This window comes from Panicum hallii, chromosome 3, assembly GCF_002211085.1.
Source record: "Panicum hallii strain FIL2 chromosome 3, PHallii_v3.1, whole genome shotgun sequence".
Classification (NCBI taxonomy): Eukaryota; Viridiplantae; Streptophyta; class Magnoliopsida; order Poales; family Poaceae; genus Panicum; species Panicum hallii.
In genome coordinates, this window is record NC_038044.1 from 51,084,059 (window position 1) to 51,109,097 (window position 25,039).

Consider the following 25,039-nt stretch of genomic DNA (forward strand, 5'->3'; position numbering starts at 1 on the left):
TAGGTTGTTTGCGTGCAAAATGGTAATGCTTTAGACAAATATAAACCAGTTCTTTCTTCAGTTAACTGTTATCTCTTGACCTATTCTCTGATTGGTCGAATGACATGATTCTTTGACATGCCTATTTTGCTATATTTTTCTCTATCCTTCATTTCTTCTATTTACAATTGAAATCCTTATTCATATCAGGTTGGCCAGACTGGATGTGTCAATGAGCTTGTTTCTTCTTCATCTTGGGATATTCTATTGCATAGGGTAAGTAACTCAGTATAAAAGGAAGTCATTTATGATGAATAAAGTTTTTAATGTATTTTCTTGATATTTATTGTTGTTTTCAGATTGGAGATCTACTCATGTGCTATATTCTCAGGCATTCGTCAATATTTTTGCCTGTTAAGAAGAGTACTTTTTTTCAAGTCACTGGCCTCCCGCTCAATGTTCTTTTGCAAAAGCCAATATCCACGAGTACCATGGGAAAAAATCGACAACCCCAATCCACGAAACAAAGATGTCCCATGGTAAGAAATTATCTGTTTGTTTGGCACAGCTCTAGCTTCGAGATCCATGCATGGTGATTTAGACATGTGTTTAATACAAAAAGTAATAATTGTTCAACCATGTACCTTCAATATGGCAGTTCCAAGAATCTGGAGCTAGTAATGACCAGCTCAAGAAATTCTTGGAGCTGTGCCAAACAGGCCCTGTGTTCATGTATTATAGTTTGATGATTATTCAATTCACAGCTATGCCCTAAAGAAACCATCCAAATCTTTGTTTCCAAAACATAAGGATCTTAAGGTGGCAATTAATTTCAGTTGGCTATCAAGCATGCAAATCTTGCCAGTGAGGATTTTAGTTTATAATAAAGAACATGCAGGATTTGCCAGGATACAAAAGCCAAATACAAAAGCAAATTGTTTATAATGATTAGCATCTTGATATCCTTTCCATTACCCACAACCAGGATGTCTATGGAAGTATGCCTTGTATGTGGGTCTGTAATTCTGTATACAATTTTACCAATGGAAAATTAGAACAGGATGTATACATCTATATAGTAGTAAAATCGTTTTTTCATGCATATATACTAGAAAATTTTAAACAATCATAATTTGCCAATTGTATATACTAGAAAATTTTAAGCAATCATAACTTGCCACTCTAATGGAAATGAAACCCATAAGAAATTCGTTGGGGCGTAACCCTCTTAGCGACGCGCTACACTTGAACCCGGGTGTGGTGTTAAATGGGCAAGGGCCGGGTCGTCATCCCCTCAGGGGCGTGTCGTATCGTGATCCGGGTACGATGATAAGTGAGCAAGGGTCGGGTCGTCGTAGCCTCTGTGACGCGCTACATCTGCGCCCGGGTGTAGTGAAAAATGAGCAAGGGTCTTCGCATTTCTCTCGACGGGTGCGAAGGGTAAGGAAGCTAGCCGAGCCAATTAGGTTTCGTCTAGGTAGTTGGAACGTAGGGTCTCTAACAGGTAAGTTAAGAGAACTAGTCGATGTAGCAATTAGGAGGCGTGTAAATATTCTATGCGTGCAGGAGACTAAATGGAAGGGCCAGAAGGCGAAGGAGGTGGAGGGTTCTGGCTTCAAGCTTTGGTACACGGGGACAACTTCGGGTAGGAATGGTGTAGGCATCTTGATCGATAAGAGTCTTAAGGATGGAGTTGTAGATGTTAGGAGGCAAGGCGACCGGATTATCCTAGTGCGGTTGGTCATTGGAGATTTGGTTCTGAATGTGATCAGTGTCTATGCCCTTTAGATAGGTCTTAGTGAGAGCTTCAAGAGTCAGTTTTGGGAAGACCTTGATAGCATGGTTAGTACTGTGCCTATCAGTAAGAAGCTCTTCATAGGAGGAGACCTCAATGGCCATGTGGGAGCGACTAATGTAGGATATGAGCGAGTACATGGGGGTTTCGGGTATGGTAGTAGGAACGAGGGGGGGAGGATGTTTTGAATTTTGCGGTGGCCTACGACCTGCTGTTAGCGAATACTCTCTTCAGAAAGAGGGAGTCCCATCTAGTGACCTTCCATAGTGGACAATACTCGAGCCAAATCGACTTTATCCTTGCTAGGAGAGAGGATAGACGTGCATGCTTAGATTGTAAGGTGATATCTGGGGAGTGTGTTGTCCTCCAACACAAGCTTGTGGTGGCGGTTTTTCGTTTTCAAGTACGTGCCCACCGGGACAAACGTGCCAAGATTGCGAGAACGAAGTGGTGGAAGCTTAGAGGGGAAGAGGCACAAACGTTTAAGGAGAGGATGCTAGGCGAGGGGCCTTGGGAAGAAGGAGCAGATGTAGATGATATGTGGCTAAAGATGGCGACATGTGTTCGGACGGTGGCCTCAGAAGTGTTTGGTGTGAGTAGGGGAGGCAAGCAGGAAGTGAAAGAGACTTGGTGGTGGAATGACGAGGTGCAAAAGGCTATTAAGGAAAAGAAGGAGTGTTTCAAACGCCTTCACCTCGACAAGAGCGCAACCAACATCGAGGGCTATAGATTAGCGAAGAGGTTTGCAAAGTGAGCTGTAAGTGTAGCGAAAGGTCAGACTTTTGATGACCTTTATCAACGGCTAGGTACGAAGGAAGGAGAGAAGGATATTTATAGGATCGCTAGGATCCGTGAGAGGAAGATAAGGGACATAAACCAAATCAAATGCATCAAGGATGGGACAGATCGACTTCTGGTGAAGGATGGGGAGATCAAGGACAGATGGCGAGAATACTTCGACAAGTTGTTTAATGGGGAAAATGAGGGTCCTACCTTCGAGTTGGATGACTCATCTGATGATACCAACAGACGCTTTGTGAGGAGGATTCAGGAGGCAGAGATCGGGGAGGCTTTGAAGAGGATGAAGGGAGGTAAAGCGATGGGTCCTAATGGCATCCCCATTGAGGTGTGGAGATGCCTGGGCGAGAGGGCGGTAGTATGGTTAACTAAGCTTTTTAACCTAATTTTCCGGTCAAACAAGATGCCGAAGGAATGGAGGAGAAGTATATTAGTACCGATCTTCAAGAACAAGGGAGATGTTCAAAGTTGTACTAACTACCGGGGGATTAAGCTGATGAGCCATACGATAAAGCTTTGGGAGAGGGTTATCGAGCATCGCCTAAGAAGATTGACAAGGGTGACCCAAAACCAGTTTGGGTTCATGCCTAGGAGGTCGACCATGGAGGCGATTTTCTTAGTATGACAGTTGATGGGGAGATATAGAGAGGAGAAGAAGGACTTACACATGGTCTTTATTGACCTAGAGAAGACGTATGATAAAGTACCGAGAGATGTCATGTGGTGGGCCTTGGAAAAACACAAAGTCCCAACTAAGTATATTACCCTCATCAAAGATATGTACAAGGATGCGATGACTTGTGTTCGAACATGTGATGGCGATACCAGTGACTTTCCAATTAAAATAGAACTACATAAGGGGTCAGCATTGAGCCCTTATCTATTTGCTTTGGTGATGGATGAGGTCACAAGGGACATACAGGGTGATATCCCTTGGTGTATGCTCTTTGCTGATGATGTGGTGCTAGTTGACGAGAGTAGGGCAGGGGTTAATATGAAGTTGGAGTTGTGGAGACACACGTTAGAGTCGAGAGGGTTCAGACTGAGTAGGACCAAGACCGAGTATATGATGTGCGACTTTAGCCCGACTAGGCATGAGGATGGGGACGTTAGCCTCGAAGGTCAAGTGGTGGCCAAGAAGGATACTTTTCGGTATCTAGGGTCAATGCTTCAGAAAGATGGAGACATTGATGAAGATGTTAGGCATAGAATTTCAGCCGGTTGGTTGAAGTGGCGGCAGGCTTCTGGCGTCCTCTGTGACAAGAAGGTGCCACAGAGGCTAAAAGGTAAGTTCTATAGGACGGCGATTCGCCCGGCGATGCTATACGGTGCTGAATGTTGGCCTACAAAAAGGCGACATGTCCAGCAACTGAGTGTAGCAGAGATGCGTATGCTGCGTTGGTTCTGCGGGCATACAAGAAGAGATAGAGTTCGGAACGAAGAGATTCGAGATAGGGTCGGGGTGGCACCTATCGAGGAGAAGTTGATTCAACATCGGTTGAGATGGTTTGGACATGTACAACGGAGGCCTCCCAAGGCGCCGGTGCGTAGTGGAGTTTTAAAGCGGGGCGATAATGTCAGGAGAGGTAGAGGTAGACCTAGACTAACTTGGGACGAGACGATTAAGAGAGACCTTAAGGAGTGGAATATCGCTAAGGAATTAGTTATGGATAGGAGCGCTTAGAGATTAGCAATTAACGTACCTGAACCGTGACCTTTGTTACTTTTTGTTTAACCCCTAACTCTTCCTTTGGCTTGTGCCCTTTTTGTGTTTCTTATTCTTGTTTTCTGTGGGTTTCATCTCTAACCTACCCTAACTTGCTTGGGACAAAAGGCTAAGTTGTTGTTGTTGTTGTTGTATAATTTGCCAATTGTATCTACTTATGTAAAAGGGTCAGCTTGTCAATAAAAAAATAATTAGTTTAAATTTTTTAGTTTCTTAACAACTTAGTCAAAGCCTTGTAAGAAGTAATTGACCTTCATTATCTGCTTAACCGTGCCTATACTCAGTTACATGCATATATTTAATTGTTCTGCAATAGCTGGAATGGGGAATGCACAGTTGCAGCACATTATTTTGCTTGGTACACTATATTACACATTGGCGGGAAAATAGTCTGAGCCTTGAGGTATATTGTTTGATTTTGAAGGATTGATTGGATACTTAAGGTCCATGATAATATCGGGGCTTTGCTTGTCCTTCACTTCTGCAGCTGGGAATATTATGCAGGGTACCCTGTAAGTTGGCATTGTCAATGGAATTAATTTATAGCATTGATTGATAATGGAGATCTCATCCTCGGAATATGAGCCCTTTGTAATCATTTGATTTGCTTTCATGGAATAGAGCTTCTTCCATGAGTTAAGGATTTATAGGAGCTCATAACGTAATAATTATTGGTGAACGAGACCTTTCCACGTGCTCTATAAATGTGCATTTTTAGCTACGGCTTTGGAACAAAATTACCTTGTTCACAAGGTGAAAACTGGTGCTGAGCAATATCTACATTTTAGCAATGTTGTAGCACTTCCAAAATAAACTAATCAAGTTATCTCTCAACAGCATCGACTTTGTTGTAGGATTCTAGTGTATTCTATGTTTTTCTTGTCAATTCCTTGGGATGCTATTATAACGTTTAGCTGATTGCTTGTATTTGTGGCCTCAGTTATATCTGTGCAGTAACCCAGACATTGGTTGTGTCAAGAATTCAAACGTTGCATTCGCTTCTCCAGATATTAGTACATCCAAATTCGATACTCTACAAAGCTCTGGAAGTTATGGTACTGCAAAATTTACAGAGCTCAGTTGTTTAAGTGAAGGATGCAATCGTTCTGAATATTCTCTGAGTAATGGATCAATAAAGTGTTCCAATTTAGATACTCAGAATCCTAGGAAAAGGAAAAGGCTGTACAGTTGGCAACGCCACAGCAAACAGAAGCAGATTTGTTCTGAGGACAGGTTGTCAACACGGTGGAGTAAAATAAACAGTGATTTCATGGTCCAAGATGTTTTATTGAAGGACTCGTGTGCTACAGTGTTTGATGAAGTGCACCCTTTGCAATTGACAGTAGATAAAAGTTCTTTAGCAATGAGCAGCGATGTAAATAGTTCACTTACTAAAGAGCCACGTGGCGCATTGCACTATGAAAAGCCACCAAGTTCCATGTCTGGTATTAGACCTTCCCAGGGTCACAGTACATCAAGAATCCAATCTACATGCCCACAAGTTGGAATTCCCAATTTGTTCCATATGAATGTCAGTAAATTCCCAATCTTGTAATAAATTATTATTTCATCCAATAATTTGACCTTTGAGTATTATTTCTGTAACTTTCTGGTTTATGTTTAGACAAATGAGCAATGACTATGTTTTTAATCAGAAGTAACAGTTTCATGCATATTCAACCATCATCTGAGAGAAAACAAGAGTATGGAAGAAACAGGCCTATGTGTTGTGACTAGCTCGTCCAAAATGGGTCCCAAAAACATGTCTTGTTTAAATATTTTTCAGTATTAGTCATCCACAAATTGGGAATGTCTTATGCTATTTTTTTCCTTGTTGGATCAGTTTACTTCTACCTTTTACATGAGAATATGCAACACATTTTAGGAATCACTACATATTTGTTTCCTGTTCCTCTGTAGAAACTTTGCTCAGAAGAGGGTGGTGGCTATCTTTCTTAATCCACAAATAAATAATTGATGAGGCTCAATGTTTTGGTTCTTCAGTGTGCCCTTGCCTGCTGGAAACAAGTCACCATTCAATCTTTTAGTGAATGTGCACATTACTTCCTTAAATAATTCTTTTCACATCCTATTGCAGTTCCATATCAAATTTTTCAATGCATAGTCTTTACATTGAGTATTCTGATAACTGAGAGCGCGAGCGATCAAATATATCATTCATAATTTCATGACTTAATAAAATGAATTAATGTTTGTGTTATATTTTTTTACTTGCAGAGTTGTCCCATCTGCTTTGATTGCTTATTGCTGAATTCTTCCGAAAGTGTATCAGTAGATTCTTTGATATCAAGACATGCTGTCTTCTATAACAGAGGGACTTCCTATAACACCTTCCATGGCAACCGTATCCTTTTGCTGTTTTCTGTACTGGCTTACACTTCTAGTCTGTGTTGTTAGTGTCTCTTTGAAGGCAATCATCTGAATAGCTTTAAATGCAAAAATCCATGCTACTTCTACAAAATGGCTGGGATGCTGCAGCATTAGGGAAGGAGAATTGTGATATGGTTTCACGGCTTTCCAGGTAACATTCTGTAACACTTAGCCCTTTAGCAGCCCATTAGTAGTCGTATTGTTGGGTGTTGGCCCATGTGTGATGTGGCCCAGGTTGTATAGGTGTATAGTGGTTTAATACCAGCTTGGAAGTTTAGGTGGGTGAGGGTCAGCTTATACTCCTTTTCACTCGAAACATAGTATCTCCGAGTTAACCCTTTTACATGATATGAGGACGAAAGTGTAAGCAAGCTGCTATGCATACGCAGGTTCGCCCGGAAGGTGGATTGGGCTGTAAGCAGATTTTGGATGTAGGGTGTTACACATTCATTACAGCTATTGCATTGTACAGAGTTATGCCATTCATAAACTAGATTTTTGTGACCACATAACAATAACTTTGACTAAACATAGTTTATGACTGTTGTACGGAAACATAACTCAACAAAAAGTGTAGCTTGGAATTGCTTTTCCATTTAATATCTAGAATGGCTTTTCCACCTAAAAAAGGTTCATCCAACTGATGGATTGAAAGAGTAAATTTTATGTAACTACACTCATATGGTCAAAATCATCATATAACTACACCTTTTGGATCCTGTTTCTCAAAACCACACACTCTACGCATATTATCATAAGTATACACTTTTCGGCTTTCCGCATCGTTAGTCTTGTCATATCGGTCCAAAAAAGTATAGTTTTGTGATAATTTTGATCACACAAGTATAATTTTCATAAATTTACTCAATCTTAAAGTGAGTAAAGGGTGTGATTTGGGTCCACCCAATTCACCGATGCTAGCAACACAGATTTTGGTTTTGTCAATAGCTTTAGGAGCATATAAGCACTAATCATGTTACCATGATATTTTTTTCTGCTTCCACCATTAATTTTGTTTGGCAATCGTTTCGTTTATAATTTTCCATACAGTATGGTATCTGAATTTTTCTTAATGCTGTTAGACATATTAAATAAAAAGAAAAGACCAGATGCGTTATCTCTTATAAGACATATATTTGGAATCAAGGGATGCTGTGCAAAGTTCATGAGATGTGACTGCCATGGGTCTACTGCAACAAATTCTAATTGCTTGTGAGTCAAGTATTTAACTAAATTGTATTGCTAGGTGAAGCAGCTTTTTAAAATTTCACATAACTTGGGTTTACATGCTTTAGACTGAATGTGAAGAACTTGATTTCATCATTAACCAAAAAATTCCATTCATCAAAACATATCCATTCCATGTGATTGGCAAAGGCACATGAAGGTACATAGGTCCATAGCGGATTACACTAATCACCGTATGCAGCTCTATGGATACATAGTGTAGGTTGAGTACTGATACAGATCATGAAAACAGATGATTGTTGCAAGCTGATGCATGTTTCATCATTTTGTTTGCTATAGTCCCTTTCTGTATTTTTTATGCATTCAAGGCAATACATTTTTTGTTGATCATACAGATCCAAATATAGTGGCATTATGTGTGGCATACTACCTGGTGATTAAAGCATCTCACTTTAGATCAGGGGCGGGCCCAGGAATGGACTAGACCCGAAGCTGAGCTAGTTAAAACATGTTGCAACTCATCTTTGGGTCTAACATTTCTGCAATGTTTTAAGTTAGCTACCATGGAGATTTTGATCTAGAACAAGGGCTGCAGCCCAGGCAGCCCGGGTCACATAGCTGCCACTGCTTTAGATGTTGATTACAGCCATTGCAAACGGGTGCCTAGCTGGATTGGTTAGGCGGCCTTAGTAGCACTTCTCAGGTCCTGGGTTCGACTCCCGGTGGGAGCGAATTTCAGGCTGGGGTTAAGAAAATCCCCTCGCCTGCTGCCACGCCAAAGCACGAAAGGAAGGTCCCAGCCCGCACTCACACGGGTAACGGCACCCCCGTGTAAGGGTGGGGCAGGGGTTCGGGGGTTTTCTCGGCCTGCGTGAGAGGTCTTCTCTTATTCAATGCTCGGGGGTTTCTTCCCCCCGTAGGCCGAGTTTTTTTATTTATTACAGCCATTGGTTGCAAATGTTCATAATTCAACAGTTTTTTTTTCTATTTATATTTTCAGCTTCAAGTTTTTCTATTACGTGTTGGACCAAGGATAAAGGCCCCCACCCCTCCCACTATAACACCTGGGTTTTATGGTCGGGTTGGCTAGGTGGGACGTTCTAACTTGGTACCAGAGCCGAGGTCCTGGGTTCGATCCCTCCCGGCCACGCATTTCCGCTGCGCGATTTCCCCTGCGTCTCTCGTGTGCTGAGACCTGCTGCGGGCTACGCCGGGCAACCTGCTGCGGGCTACGCCGGGCTCGCACGCCGTAGGGGGAATGTTGGACCAAGGATAAAGGCCCCCACCCCTCCCACTATAACACCTGGGTTTTATGGTCGGGTTGGCTAGGTGGGACGTTCTAACTTTACGTAACTACTAGAAACTATTCATGTTTACATGCTACATATCCATGTTTGCTCATCTCTCTTTCTCTCTTGATGGTTCCTTGAGTCTAGTATTTTTGCTAATTGACTTTGTTGCTGTAAATTGCTAATGGTTTTTGTTGTTAGGCATCTTTGGCTACCTAAACTAATGAATAAGCTCATCAGGAATTCTAAACGCTGCCAGTATAAGAAACTACTTCTGAAGCATTGTTCTGTCAATTCTAAGGTACATATGAACAGATGGACCTATTTAACTGTTTTCAATAATGTAAGAAGCACCCAGCAGAGCAGTTTATTGTTATTTTGTCTTTACATTTTGTTTTTGGTGTCAGCCTCCCACTCTTCCTACCCATCCTCCCATTCCGCCTTCTTTCTCAAACCCTACCCGGCACAGCCCTCCCCTTCCCATTATCCGGTCAGTGGTGGCGCCTCCTCTCAGACCCGATCTGCAGGGCACCTCACTTCCCTCTGATCCAGCTGGCAGCTGCTTTTCCCTCCCTCAGATTCATCTGGCAATAACGGACCTCCCCTCTCCTTCGAGCAGTGGCAGTTGCGCACCTTCCATAGCAGGCCAGCGGTGGTGCACCCACGCTGCCGAGCCTCCTTCGGTCCTCCCTCCCATGGCGTCTCCCTCCTGCCTCCCACGCCTCCTCATTTCTAGTTTGGATCTGTGCAACCAAGCAATGTATCCTGGAGGCTCCATGTAGCGATGGATCCTAGTGGCTTCCCAAGCGGTGGATCCCAACAGCTCCATGGAGAGGCCGACGATGGATCCTGGCGGCTCTGTTCAATCGGCGGCCTCGGTTGGGTGGCGGAGTGGTTAGAGGACGCGTCAGAAGGGCGGTAGAGTAACCCCCTAGCGAGCATGTGTTTTTTTCTTTTTTCCTCTCTTTTTTGTATTTTGATTGTGTAATCCTACGGTGGTAGTTTGGTCATGACCGAGACCACACCGACCTATCCTAGACCAAATTTTCTTGGTCTTGACATTTCTAAGTATTCAGATTTGGTTACTTCTCTGGTTTCGAATCAATGCACGGTATTCAGATTTAAAATACTGTGATAGCTGACTTATTCAAAGTTGTGGCATGGGGAAATATCGCTTAATGTTGAGAAAATAAGTATATCACACTATTTGTAAATTTTGACTCCTAGAGTATCAAGGCCGTCAGGTACAAATAAGAAAGAACATGTTGGTTGCTATAGCATTAGATATTAGTTCTACTGTAATGTTTGCTTAACAAACCAAAGCAAATTGTTGAACCTAGTGCGTGCAGTGTTCTGCCTTGAGTGGCTATAGCATTTGACAATATGACTATAGGTTGCTCAAAATGATAGAATGTATAATGGCAAACAAAATAATTGAAGTTATCTTCTTAACAGGTTGCACCTAATGGTCCCAAGAATCATAGCAAGGCACAATATTCATTTGGAGGAAAATCAGTATATCATGATCAATCTTATGTTCAATTGGAGGCTTATAGTACACATCAGCAAGTAGTTTCCTTTGTCTGGGCTGTGTTGACACGAATTATACCAGAGCCGCTGCTTGGGAACTCTTACAGCAAGAGATTGTTAAGGATAAACATCTGGAAGTTCATAAAGTTGCGTAGGTTTGAAACCTTTCACTTGAGCGATTGTATTGGGGAGCTGAAAGTATCACATTATTCTTGGATATCAAATATTAGATTATCTGATTGCTTTTGTTCTACTCTAATGGAGAAAGAAATTGGGTTATCAAATGGATCAGAGGAGCAGAAACGTCAGAATCTTCTACATCGTTGGATCAGTTGGATTTTTTCTGATATTGTGATACCATTAATCCGGGCATACTTTTATGTTACAGAAAGGGAATCAAGGCGATATGATGCTTTCTATTACTTAAAGACAGTTTGGAGAGACTTAACAAGCAGTGCTGTTGCTTCCCTAAACAGACAAAACCTCAAGGTTCTGCATGGTACTTCCAGGAAAGCAATAAGGCAGTTATGCTGTCCTTCAAGAGTGAGGTTTGTACCAAAAGCAAAAGATATGAGACCATTAGTAAATCTCAAAGCTCAATCAAAGGATGGACTCCTTAATAAGTGTCACCTGATTATTAAAAAAGTGAGGGATGAAAATCCTGAGATGTTTGGTTCTTCTGTTTTTGACTACAATAATGTACATCGAAATCTCTACCATTTTATTTCTTCAGTCAGAAGTCACTTGAAGGAAAAACTCAAGATATATGTTGTTGTTGCTGATGTATCGAAGGCATTCGATTGTGTTAGTCATGATATGGTACTGAAAGTTGTGGATGATGTACTGAAATGTGATAACTATGTTCTGAGGAAATGTACAAAAGTAGTTTGCAACAGGTCTAAGAATGCCATCTACCGCTTTGATTCAAATGTCTCTATCAGCAACAGTAACGATGTCTGTGATTTCTCGATTCAGTTATCATCAAACGGTGGTATTTTAGTTGACCAGGTACTATATTATAACTCATTTCAAATTTCTTTACAGGGGTTGAATAACTAGGGAACATGATTGTTATTGGTTACATATAGCTATTAGTAAAGTTTTATTCAAATGTTTGTTGTTGGAAACTGCCAAAATGAAACTGAAATTCATGGCCTTGCTATTTATTCTTATCCGTGAAAAATTCCAGAAATAATGGAGGTCACCATCACCAAAGAAGCACAAAGTATTAGAAGTGAAAGGGAGAACATGATAATTTTTTTGGGCCCTTGTATAGCTTAGTGATGGGCTAATTGCAACATAGTCTCTTTGATTGTGTCAAGCGTTTTTTTTTTTTTTACTATTGAGTTTGTTGAGTTTTTCTAGGTTTGAATCAGTCTCAGGTAGATGAGTGAACAATTTCCTACAAATTATAGAAGGCCTTTATGTAAAACATGTTTGTTTGCATTAATTAATTTTGTTCATGTAGACATGACTGGTTCATCTGTTGCCATATGCAGAGCATCTTCCTGTTAGATTTTGACAATCTACAGTATGTAAGGTTCAGTAAGTTAATACACAGCCTGAGATGACACACGTTGCAAACCAAAATAGATTCTTAACTTGGATAGTCAATAGTCATGCCATGTAAACATGCAATCTATCTGGCGAGTAAAGTCGTTCTAACTTTCTGCTTGCTAAAGTAGGTTTCACATTGCTAGACTCGGGAAACAACTCCAGAACCATTGGGCCATTGAGGATTCTAGTGTTGTGCACCCAGCTATGGCAAAAAGAAGATTTTACCGCTTTACATTAATTTCGGCTGGCCTCAAATAATCCTAATAAAATCACTGACAATGTAGGAGGTGCCAAGGGAATTTTTCCTATGCTTCTTAGTAAAAAGGTACCAGGATGACTCTAGTACAAGTTGACCACATAACAAGCCTACCCTTTCATACTATAGCTGTATCTTTCCTTGAAAATTTTGCTAACTAATTAATGTCATGTCCTATGATCAACTATCAATCAGCATTATGTCAAAGAACCTTTTCTTTTTCTGAAAATCAGGGGAAAATTAGCAGCATACGGAAGAAAGAGATTCAGCATCTTCTTTCTGAGCAAGTGAAGTGCAATATTTTTAAGATTGGGAAAAACTTATACTCACAGCAAGTAGGCATTGCACAAGGAAGCAAGCTATCTCCCAACCTTTGTTCCCTGTACTATGGTCACCTTGAAAATTCTGTGCTATTAAAATTTCTTCATGATTGCAATGTTAATTCAGATGAGGATGTTTCAGCACCTAAAAGTTTATTGATGAGGTTTATTGATGATTTTATATTCATATCGTTCTCCAAGGAGCATGCTCTAAATTTTTTCAATAGGATGAGAAGAGGCTTTGTCTACTACAATTGCTACATGAACGAGAGCAAATATGGTTTCAACTTTGAACTTCCAAATAGTGAGAATTGCTGTAATAGGATCTACAGGGGGGGTGATGGATTCTCTTTCATACCATGGAGTGGTTTGCTTATAAATTGTGAAACTCTGGAAATTCAAGCTGATTATACAAGGTACGCCTATCAGTTTCTGATTTTAGTTGGTGAATTCAATTCATTAATAATATGATATGGAGATGAACATCACTAGTCCTTCCATTTTCTGTCAATATACATCATGAATTGAGTACAATTACTAGCTGTTTTCTCTAATCCATGTGAAAACCAATCTAAGCTTAAATTAGACTGGTTTTTGCCATATTTCTGTTGAAATCTTGGAATTCTTCTATTTGTGAATTTTGTTTTTAGTTTGTGAACAACCACTCTGTCATGGTCGGGCGCACGTACTCCAGGCGCCGCCGGGCCCGTGACGTGCGCCGCAACGAGGAACGCGCGGAGCGCGCAATGGCCGCGCACTAGGACACGCTGGGTGCGATCATCTGCAGTGGCCAAAATAGGAAATAGGGATAGCCTTCTATTATTAGTTCCTAAATTAGTGGAGCTTGTTGCTCCGGTTGGTTGAGGCCACTGGCTATATATTCATGTAACAGACATTGCGTGGGATTAAGCAAGTTATTTCCATCTAATCTCTTCTCTCTATTCTCCAAACAAAGCCTGCGGCTGAGGGGTATAACCTCGCCGGAGAAGACGGGTCGCGACTATGAACTGCGTAGTCGAGGTCCGGCTATCCGAGGGTTCGACGCCCTTGACAACCTGGTATCCGGTTCCAGGCGTTCCTTGTCGTCTTCCGCGCCCCCACCGCAACCCACCATCGCCTCTGCGTCCTTGCCCAGCCCACCTCCATCACCACCATTAGCCGCCGCCTCGGTTACTTCAGCCATGTCGGAGCCGACCACTGCTGATCTGGCCAAGATGATCGAGTCCCTGACCACGACTGTGATGAACCTGCAGACGACCGTGGCTGCGCTGCAGAAGGAGAAGTCCTCCTCTTCGTCGGACACCGGCGGGGGCAACGATGGTTGGCACTTCAACGATCGGCCCCCACGGTTCCAGAAGATGGATTTCCCCCGCTACGACGGCAAGTCTGATCCATTGATCTTCATCAACCGCTGTGAATCGTATTTTCACCGGCAGCGGATCATGGAGGAAGAGAAGGTCTGGATGGCCTCCTATAATCTGGAGGACGGGGCGCAGCTGTGGTACATCCAGGTCCAAACGGACGAAGGTAATCCGTCGTGGCGCCGATTCAAAGAGCTGATCAATCTGCGCTACGGTCCTCCTCTTCGATCGCCCCCCCTCTTCGAATTAGCCGATTGTCGCCGCACCGGCACCGTCGAGGAGTATCAAGACCGCTTCCAGGCGCTACTCTCCTGCGCTGGGCGCCTCGACGAGGCGCAACAGGTCCATCTGTTCATCGGCGGGCTCCTTCCCCTGCTCAGCCTCGACGTGCGGGTCCACAATCCGCAGTCCCTAGCGGCGGCCATGAGCCTAGCGCACCAACTGGAGCTCTGGGAGTAGTATGCACCGGCGCCCCGTGGCCTTCTGCCGGCCCCCCCCCCCACCGCGCCTCGCCCTCCCTGCGCCCCCAGCAGACAAGGCGGCTACACCCAGTCACGTTGGACAGGCAGCCGGTGAAGCGCCTGTCGCGCCCGGAGCAGGAGGAGCGCCGCCGGCAGGGCCTGTGCTTCAACTGCAACGAGAAATATACGCGTGGGCACAACCGCGTCTGTAGGCGGATCTTCTACATCGACGTCTTTGAGATCGCCGCCGACGCCGCAGCCGCCGACGGGCCGGACACGGAGGCCCCGGTCTTTTCCTTGCACGCGGTCGCTGGGGTGGCCGTCAGCAACATGGTCCAACTCCAGGTGCTCCTAGGCGCTGCTACCTTCGTCGCGCTCGTTGACATGGGGTCGACCCACAGCTTCATCGGGGAGGCGGCCGCACGGCGCACGGGCTTGCACATCCAGCCGCACCCACGGCTCACGGCGACAGTGGCCAACGGCGAGCACGTCTCTTGCCCCGGCGTCCTCTACCAGGCCCCAGTCCTCATCGACGGCATGGAATTCCGCGTCGATCTCTACGTGATGCCCCTAGCTGGGTACGACGTGGTTCTCGGCACGCACTGGATGGCCACCCTGGGGCCCATCGTCTGGGATCTCGCAGCCCGAACCATGGCGTTCCAGCAGGAGGGCCGCGACATCTGCTGGCGCGGCGTGGCACCACCATCTCCTCCAGGAGTACATGCCGCCGTGCCCACCGACTCCCTCCTCGACGGGCTGCTCGGCTCCTTCACCGACGTATTCGCCGAGCCGACCGGCTTGCCCCCGGCGCGCGCCCGTGGCTACCGCATCATCCTCAAGCCCGATGCCCCTCCGGTGGCTGTGCGGCCGTACAGGTACCCTACGGTGCACAAGGACGAACTTGAGCGACAATGCGCCGCCATGATTGAGCAGGGCATTGTTTGTCCGCCGCAGCGACTTCGCGTTCTCCTCCCCGGTCCTCGTCAAGAAGCCGGATGGTTCGTGGCGGTTCTATGTCGACTACCGCGCGTTGAACGCGCTCACGGTCAAGGACGCATTTCCGATCTCGGTCGTCGATGAGCTGCTGGATGAACTCCACGGCGCCAAGTTCTTCACCAAGCTCGACTTGCGCTCCGGGTACCATCAAGTGCGCATGAGGACGGAGGACATCCACAAGACGGCGTTCCGTACCCACGACGGCCTGTACGAGTTCTTGGTCATGCCGTTCGGCCTGTGCAACGCCCCGGCAACTTTCCAGGCGCTAATGAACGATGTACTCCGCCCTTTCCTTCGTCGCTTTGTGCTTATTTTCTTTGACGATATATTGATATACAACAAGTCTTGGGCGGATCATCTTCGTCATCTCTGCGCGGTCTTCACCAAGCTTCACCGGCACATCCTCTTTGTCAAGCGCTCCAAGTGTGCATTCGGGGTCTCCTCCGTCGCCTACCTCGGCCACATTATCTCGAAGGCAGGCGTCGCCATGGACCCGGCAAAGGTGCAGGCCATTCACGACTGGCCGGTACCTCGCTCGGCGCGGGCGGTGCGCAGGTTCCTTGGCTTGGCGGGCTACTACCTCAAGTTCGTCCACAACTACGGCTCCATCGCGGCACCGCTGACCATTCTTCTTAAGAAGGATGGCTTCTCCTGGGGTGAGGAGGCAGCCGCGGCCTTTGCCGCGCTCAAGGCCGCGGTCACCACGGCTCCCGTCCTAGCCATGCCGGACTTCACCAAGATCTTCGTCGTCGAGTGTGACGCCTCGTCCCATGGGTTTGGGGGCGGTGCTCATTCAATACGGGCACCCGATCGCCTTCTTCAGCCGACCTGTGGCACCCCACCACCGCGCCCTCGCTACGTAAGAGCGCGAGCTCATCGGCTTGGTCCAGGCTGTCCGCCACTAGAGGCCGTACCTTTGGGGTCGCCGCTTCCTCGTCAAGACGGACCATTACAGCTTGAAGTACCTGCTGGACCAGCGCTTAGCCACCATCCCGCAACACCACTGGGTGGGGAAGCTGCTAGGCTTCGACTTCTCCGTCGAATACAAGCTAGGTGCGACGAACGCCGTGGCCGACGCGCTGTCCCGGCGTGACACAGAGGGGGGGGGGAGCTCCTCGCACTCTCAGCACCGTTCTTCGACTTCATTGACCGTCTCCGCCAAGCTTAGCTCTCCGACCTGGCCCTCGTCGCCCTGCGTAGGGACATCGACACCGACGCACGCTAGGCGCCCTGTCCGGTCGTGGACGGCATGGTCCAGTTCGTCGGGCGGCTCTACATTCTACCGGCCTCTCCCTTGGTCCAGGAGCTCATGGTGGCCGTGCACGAGGACAGCCACGAAGGGGTTCAGCGCACGCTGCACCGTTTGCGGCGCGACTTCCATTTTCCTAACATGAAGCAGCTCGTGCAGGACTTGGTGCGCACGTGTGCCGTCTGTCAGCGATACAAGTCCGAGCACTTGCATCCGGCTGGCCTCCTACTCCCTCTCTCGGTGCCTCAGGGCGTTTGGACTGATATCGTCCTCGACTTCGTGGAAGCGCTTCCCCGCGTCCGTGGCAAGTCTGTTATACTAACTGTGGTGGACAGGTTCAGCAAGTATTGCCATTTCATACCACTGGCGCACCCGTACTCCACCGAGTCTGTCGCTCAAGCCTTCTTCACCGACATCGTTCCACTACACGGCATACCTCAGTCCATGGTGTCGGACAGGGACCCGGTCTTCATGTCGACGTTCTGGCGCGAGCTCATGCGCCTAATGGGCACCAAGCTGCACATGACGTCGGCATTCCACCCCCAGTCGGATGGGCAATCAGAGGCGGCCAACCGCGTCATCATCATGTACTTGCGGTGCCTCACCGGGGACAGGCCACGCCAGTGGCTACGCTAGCTCCCATGGGGGGAGTTCCTTTTCAACACCGCCTACCAGACGTCGCTGCGGGACACGCCTTTCCGCGTCATCTACGGGCACGATCCGCCGTCCATCCGATCGTATGAGCCGAGGGACACAACGGTGGCTGCGGTCGCCAAGAGCATGGAGGAGCGCGCGGAGTTCCTGGCTGACATCCGCTACCGGCTGGACCAAGCTCAAGCGACGCAGAAGCTGCACTACGACAAGGCGCACCGCCACGTCGCGTACCAGGTGGGAGACTGGGCGCTCCTTCGCCTTCGACAGCGCGCGGCTGCTTCGCTTCCCTAGGCTGTCACTGGCAAGCTCAAGCCTCGTTTCTTTGGGCCGTACCGCGTCACCAAGCTCATCAATGAAGTCGCTGTCCGCCTTGCCTTGCTGCCCCGCGCCCGCATCCACGACGTGTTTCACGTGGGGCTGCTCAAGAAGTTCCAAGGGACACCCCCGTCTGATCCACCGCCTCTGCCGCCCTTGCATCATGGCGCGGTTGCTCCTAAGCCCGAACGCGCTGTGCGTTTCCGCTTGGCCCGCGGGGTGCACCAGGTTCTTGTGCAGTGGAAGGGCGAGTCGGCAGCTTCCGCGACCTGGGAGGACGTCGAGCCGTTCCGCGCCAAGTACCCGGATTTCCAGCTCGAGGACGAGCTGGTCCTGGACGGGGGGAGAGATGTCATGGTCGGGCGCACGTACTCCAGGCGCCGCCGGGCCCGTGACGTGCGCCGCAACGAGGAACGCGCGATGGCCGCGCACGAGGACGCGCTGGGCGCGATCATCTGCAGTGGCCAAAATAGGAAATAGGGATAGCCTTCTATTATTAGTTCCTAAATTAGTGGAGCTTGTTGCTCCGGTTGGTTGAGGCCGCTGGCTATATATTCATGTAACAGACATTGCGTGGGATTAAGCAAGTTATTTCCATCTAATCTCTTCTCTCTATTCTCCAAACAAAGCCTGCGGCTGAGGGGTATAACCTCGCCGGAGAAGACGGGTCGCGACTACGAACCGCGTAGTCGAGGTCCGGCTATCCGAGGGTGCGACGCCCTTGACACACTCCAATATGGTTTTCATAATATCTTTGGACAGGACAGGATATTGCTCATTATACACATATTGTATATTGAAACTTGTGTGCAAGAAAAAAATTCGTTTTTCTTTTTCTCGAACACGCAGCAGAATTGCATTAAAGAAGTCAAGAAAAGAATTCTGTTGGCAATATTTTCACATATTAATCGTAATATATTGCAAATACTAGCAGTTAGTGCTCAGAAAGTTTGTCTGCTCAAATCATAAAACATCACGTATTTATCTAAATTGGGGCAGTGTTTTCCCCAAAGTATTTTGGAAACCGTACAGTAGATCTGTGCAGTCCAACCAACGTCAACAAGTTGATGGTCATTTCTCTTAACCTTGCCTTTGTAACGAAAGACTTGGTTCTTTCCATTAGAGCATATTTATTTTTCCTTTCTTGTCAGGCATTTTGTTCTCTTTGACAAAGTATCAGAACCTAATTTTTATCAATCAAACTGTGTTGAAGTAATGGAAAGCATTTTAAAACAGGTATCTGGACATCCTTATTTCCTCCACCATCACTGTTAACATGCAGTCTTCAACAAAATACCTTCAGCGCAAGCTATGTCACTACATGCGTCCAAAGTGTCACCCTATTTTCTATGACTCCATGATCAACTCACCGGGCACAGTAAGACTGAACATATATCAAGCTTTCCTGTTATGCGCAATGAAGTTTCATTGTTATCTTCGGAGCATGGCTGATGTCAATATTAGCAAACTGGAGCAACTCTATATAATTAAGAGAACTTTCAGGTACCAAATAATCTTGACACCTATAGTAAATATTAATGTGCCAGGTTTTATAATTTATTAACTGTAAATTAATAAAGTTTCAGTATCAAATGTATTGTAAATTGTTAAGTGTCTTTCCTAGTGATTTTTTTCAATTGTTTGGTTAAGCAGATACATGCACAGTCTCATCATTAGGCGGATCCAAGATGTGGAGCTACAATACAATGTGCGCCCAGTTCTGAAGCTTAGGCGAAAAGAAACCATGTGGCTTGGCCTATCAGCATACCTTCGAGTGCTTCAGAAAAAGCAATCACGTTACAAGGATTTGTTGGCATTGTTGAGAAAAGAAATTGGGAGATATGACCATCTAGACCGTGACAATGATGGTTTGCGCTATGCTGTGGAGGACTTTCACTCATCGATGTTTTGGAAATTTAAATTTTAGAAGGAAACTGAGGGCTAGAAGATTGCCGAAGCTACTGTTTTTTTGGACATAATTTTCAGTGGATAAACTGCACTTGTGGCCACAGTTGACAGATGTGTGGCGCCAATCATGATTGTGGTTTTTTTATTTGCTACTCACTCTGTTTTGTAATGTATGTTCATGGCGTGGAGCAAAGTCCAATTCTTCATCCTTAGGTGTAGGTGTAGGTGGCATCACTGAAGGAGATATTGAGGGAGCCGTAGGTGACATGGATGATGCTGGAATCGCAGTTAGTGGCCCCTTGTGGTTCAAAAGCATGTATCTTTACTTGTTTAGGCCTCCAAACACGCTTCAGGTGCAGGCTGAATTCCATTGAATTTTTTCCCCCTTTGTTGTTCAGCTTGCTTCTCAACCTTTTTTTTTTGGTTCCATAGCTGCTACAACCTTCTCCTGTTTTGCGGAAGTTCTCTTAGCCATAGGACCCTGCTGGACAGTAGCACTCCTGCTAAGATTGACCAGATTATGCGGAAGTTCTCTTAGCCATTGGACCGTGCTGGACAATAGCACTTGTGCCCCAAAAAGGGAATGTTGATCTCAATTGAGAAAATATCCTATGTTCTGGACTTACTCAAGCAAAGGCATAGGGGACTCCTTGATGCTCTATTTGTGCACACTAGATTGGCCCCATATCCCCCAATATTAGCATAAAATCATATCATTAATATTCATTATATTTGATATCTCCAATGTTTTCCACTTTGATTTCGTTTTTGAAGCATGCTGTAAATTTACAGGAAAAACGGTCCATAACTTTATGCGTTCCCAGGTTTGTCTCGTCAATACAATATGCGCCTCATGGATTAGATAGAAAAACCTAGATTAGTTCTTTATCGATTCTTGGATTCCATATAAACCTTACACGAATACTCATAGGAAAAAAACTTAATAATCCGTGCACTCGTGGTAGTTACTTTACAACTATAGTGCATACGAGGCATTAATTATTACTGGAAGTGTTGGGATCTTTAGGTATTGTACTTCCCAATTCAAGTTTATCCAAAACAACACTCATTATTTTACATGCGAACATCTAACAAATATTGTACCGTCGCATCAACAACCCTTTTGAGGCATGTTATTAATATTTGTATCATCATGAGAGGTGTTTGTACTCACATTGACATGTACCACAGAAAGCAGGAGTTGGCTCGACAAATTCTTCTACCTTGATCACACCTTGTCTTGTTTTCATGTAACATGGGTCAATTCTTCTCTTACATTTTTCTATATATCCATGAGTGGTTGACATTCTTCTTTCGGAACGTCGTCAGACTTAGCATCCATGATGTTTGTGGGGTTGACTTCAGTTGGATCCATGATGCCGACAATGAAAGCTGCTTTTGTTTTCCCATCAAAATTATCGGAAAAAAATGTGTTAACATAATTATGTGCCGTACATAGAATACACACCAGGTGACCTTTAAAGTGGGCAATGACTTCGCTACAGCCAGCCGTAATTTTGTCCATTTGTACGCACCATTTTTATCGATCGTGATGCGTGCTATATGCTTATCTAATCCTTCAATTATACCAGACCATGTGAAATTCTATGATCCTTTCGCTTTTCATCCAGCATACTGTGTGCCTTGAACTCCATTTCAATGACACGACGCTCAAATGGAGTGGTACATGCAAGCATTTTCAAAACTTTAAAAATTATCATTTTTTAATAATCCATCAATTCATATTCCGATTGCACAATTGTATCTCTTTCAACGAGACATTCAAATTAAAACCCTGCTTGCATATATTTTAATGATATTTTTTAAAGGCACATAAATTGCTTTATGTAGAATAGAAAAATACCAAATAAATCAGTTAAAATGCTCAGTTAATTTGCCAAAGTTGCCTATCATTGATCATATAATAAACATTTACCCACCATAATAAAGTTATTTACCCATCGGCTGATTACACCAACCAATTTATCTTCGCAATATCAACATCAATATCCACTTAACAAGATTCAAGCAAGTAAAGCTATATTTTATAAAGTTATAAGCAACTTTTGCAAAAATTATAAACAAATTAGGACACACTAAAAGGTATTCTCTTAAAAAATATATCATTAAAATATAGTGGTGTGAGATCTTATTTCAAAGCTCTTATTGAAACAAGCGCAACGGTGCAACTGGATTTTGATTTCGATGCTCGATTTTGAAACTACGATAGATTTATTTTGAAATTGTGGGCATGCACAAACCTATCCATTCTTTTTCTCCCCCTCACATATGCATGCATGGGCTAACATCATTCCTTCTTTCTCCTCTCTCCTACCCCTCGCATGCATGCAGACACCTAGTATGTTGCCGAAGCCCCGAACTGAGCTGCTCTGAAAAAAGAAATGAAAGCAACCCTGCAAAGTTTTTTACTTTCCAAAAAAGACGGCTGTAAGGATGGTTTATAATATAGCCGTCCGTAAATTAGCTGCCTCCTTAAAAGTGAGCACGATAAGAAAGACATGTTACTGAAGGACATAGAGCACCAAAGGATGTCACACTTAGGAGGGATCCTATTGTGGAGAATATCTAAGGGCACGTTGTTTGGTGCACACAATTGAATATGGAATCCGCCGACTACATCACAAATAAGTAAAATAATCACAGCCGATTCTTATTTCCACGTTTAAGATTTAAGACTTATAATGAGTTTTGAAGTATAAGTAACATGTCCATATTCTCCTATAAGTTTTGTTGATATGCCCTAAGATTTGTAAGATCACAATGACAACAGTCACATCGCCGATACACAACATTTATTGGAAAAGGTTGGGCAAAAGAAAATATTAAAAAAGTAAAATTATATTCTTTTTTTTTGATCGAGTGACGTTGCATCTTGCGCCCTCCTCTATTCACTCAGACAAGGACTCCAACAAGAACTGGACTCTTATCCCTTTCTTAAACTTAACATACAAACATTTTCCAATCTGCTCGGTCAAAAGCTCCCAAACATGTGCGAAAGGTCAATTGGGCAGGCCTCCCCGCAGGGAGGTGTAAACATGTCATAGTAGACAAGTTAATGCGACCAGCAAGAGTCCGAAACAAACACAAAAAAGTAAAGAAATCCGAAATTTTTTCTACGCACTGAAAGGTCCAACATGTACATCTCCCCAAGCAACGGAACATCACCGAGCGATTACGCAGTGCAGAAGCTATGCGTCCGATATATTCTTGTTGGGTTCGGACTAGCCGAAATCACATAGATTTTGAGAAGAGAAACTCAAGCTCAACTTAATAACCTTAGAGTGGCGAATAGGCAAAAATCCCGTTCTCCAAGCCATTGGGCTCTATTTATAGGGAGAAGGAGGTAATTGTTTATATTTATTCTATTGGTGGGGTCAAATATTACAAGTGGGTCACTAAGATTTACAAAGGAGTCCTTGAAGCTTACAAGCAGATCCCTGAATGCTGCAACAAAATCTCTAGACCTCATAAACAAGCCCTTAGACCCCATAACTTTGCCTCTTTTACACAAAGGGGGTCCCTAACCTTAGGTGATGGCTTAAGATGCATCCCCCACGGTAGCCCCTCAGCTATTCGATCTCGGCTGGCACAACGAGACCGAGTAGCTGATCCTGCTAAAAGAGGCATATCTACAATCCGGCCCCCAGCTGCAAGGAATGTCCTTTGCAACCCTTACATGTGCGCCTCACTAAAAAATCCATCCCAGAAACCCAGTGGGAGAAAAAGGCATGGAGAAAAGAGCGTGCACATGCTTTGATTTACACAAGCGCCAGTTTTAGACACTAAAGAGCTTTGATTTTGAGGGCCGCTTTGATATTGAGCTTCAATCGGCGAGTGTATTCTCTTCTGAGCTTCATACAGAACTCCATCATCCGAGATGAACTGGTCCTCCAGTACACTCGCATAGTAGGCCCTGCTCCAAGAGCCAACATAGTCGGAGTACCGTGATCGAAGGTTGCCGCTACATCTTCAAATCTTCTCTCACGAGCGCTGGACAAGACTCCATCGTTCGAGATGAACCGGCCCTCCAATACACCCAGCCCCTCTTGGCTGGTGCTCGTGAGATAAGCTTCGCATGTAGTTGAAGTAGTCGACGTAGATAATGTAGAGGTTGAAGTAGCGGTCGAAGGTTATGCTGTTGTTGAGGACTCGAGCCATTGAAGTTGACGGCGAGCCAGCGAGCTCTTGAGCCGAATTGGCGATGGAGGCAAGGTTGATGGAAATGTCGAAGGTCATGACGATGAAGTCGAAGGTGAGCACGAGCCCTTGAAGCCAAATTGATGATTGAGGCGAAGGTTGTGGTGAAGGTCGAAGCCTCGAGCTGGAGTAGCGGAGACGACGAAGTTGACGACCGTGTCGAAGATCACCGGCGAAACCCTTGAGCCGATGTAACGGCGAGGGTAAGTCGAGGGAAAAGCTGAAGGTCTCGACCAGCCTTTGAGCCGACATAGCAGCGACGACGAAGTCGAGGGCGAAGCTGAAGGTATGACAAAGTCGTTGACGTTGCCAAAGATGACGGCGAGCCTCTCGAGCCGAATCGGAGGCGATGCCGAAGGTGATGGCTAGCCTCTCAAGCCGAAGTCGGAGGCAATGCTGAAGGTGAGGGCGAGCCTCTCGAGCTGAAGTTGGAGGCGATGCTGAAGGTGATGGCGAGCCCCTTGAGCCGAAGTATAAGGTGTTGGCGAGCCTCTCGAGCCGACATAGCGGCGGAGGCGAAGTCGAGGGCAAAGCCGAAGGTGACGATGAAGTCGTTGACGATGCCGAAGGTGACGGCGAGCCTCTCGAGCCGAAGTCGAAGGCAATGCCGAAGGAGACGGCGAGTCCCTCGAGACGAAGGTGACGGTGAGGGTGACATCGGGGGCGAAGCCGAAGGTCCCGGTGAGCCTCTCAAGCCGAAGTCATGGCGAGGCCGACGGTGCCGGCGATGCCGAAGGTGACGGCGAGCCCCTTGAGCCGAAGTCGGAGGCAATGGCGAAGCTTTGACCGCCAACCTTTGTCGAATCTTTAACTTAAGTGAAGTTGACTTGATGATTTGTACCTGAAAGAGGTGATGTATTTGCAACGGGTATAGAATGGTTCGGCGACCATTTCCTGAAGTTATCCATAAATACAAGTGCTTTTTGCACTTTTCTTTTTCTTGGCTGAATGTGTTTTGGCTTCGTATCCCTTAGGATCGATAGCCCCTTGGTTTTTTTGTGCTTGTTGTGCTTTTCTTTTTATTACCTGAAGGTGTTTCAGCTTCTCA

At 45.3% G+C, this 25,039-nt stretch overlaps 1 protein-coding gene across 6 annotated transcripts in view; it reads left to right on the plus strand.

Moving 5' to 3' along the window:
* LOC112885826 (telomerase reverse transcriptase) overlaps positions 1-20,385 on the plus strand; it is a 40,486-nt gene extending 20,101 nt beyond the window's left edge. For 2 of the 6 annotated variants that reach the window (XM_025951489.1, XM_025951487.1), the window contains exons 3-12: positions 190-255; positions 339-518; positions 5,239-5,829; positions 6,537-6,663; positions 7,772-7,901; positions 9,368-9,467; positions 10,622-11,704; positions 12,743-13,245; positions 19,102-19,368; positions 19,519-20,385. In XM_025951489.1, coding sequence (XP_025807274.1) covers positions 190-255; positions 339-518; positions 5,239-5,829; positions 6,537-6,663; positions 7,772-7,901; positions 9,368-9,467; positions 10,622-11,704; positions 12,743-13,245; positions 19,102-19,368; positions 19,519-19,792 — 3,321 coding nt within the window. In that variant the 3' untranslated portion in view covers positions 19,793-20,385. The other 4 variants (XM_025951491.1, XM_025951488.1, XR_003227280.1 and 1 more) reach the window with 4 other exon arrangements.
* Positions 20,386-25,039: the final 4,654 nt, after the last annotated feature.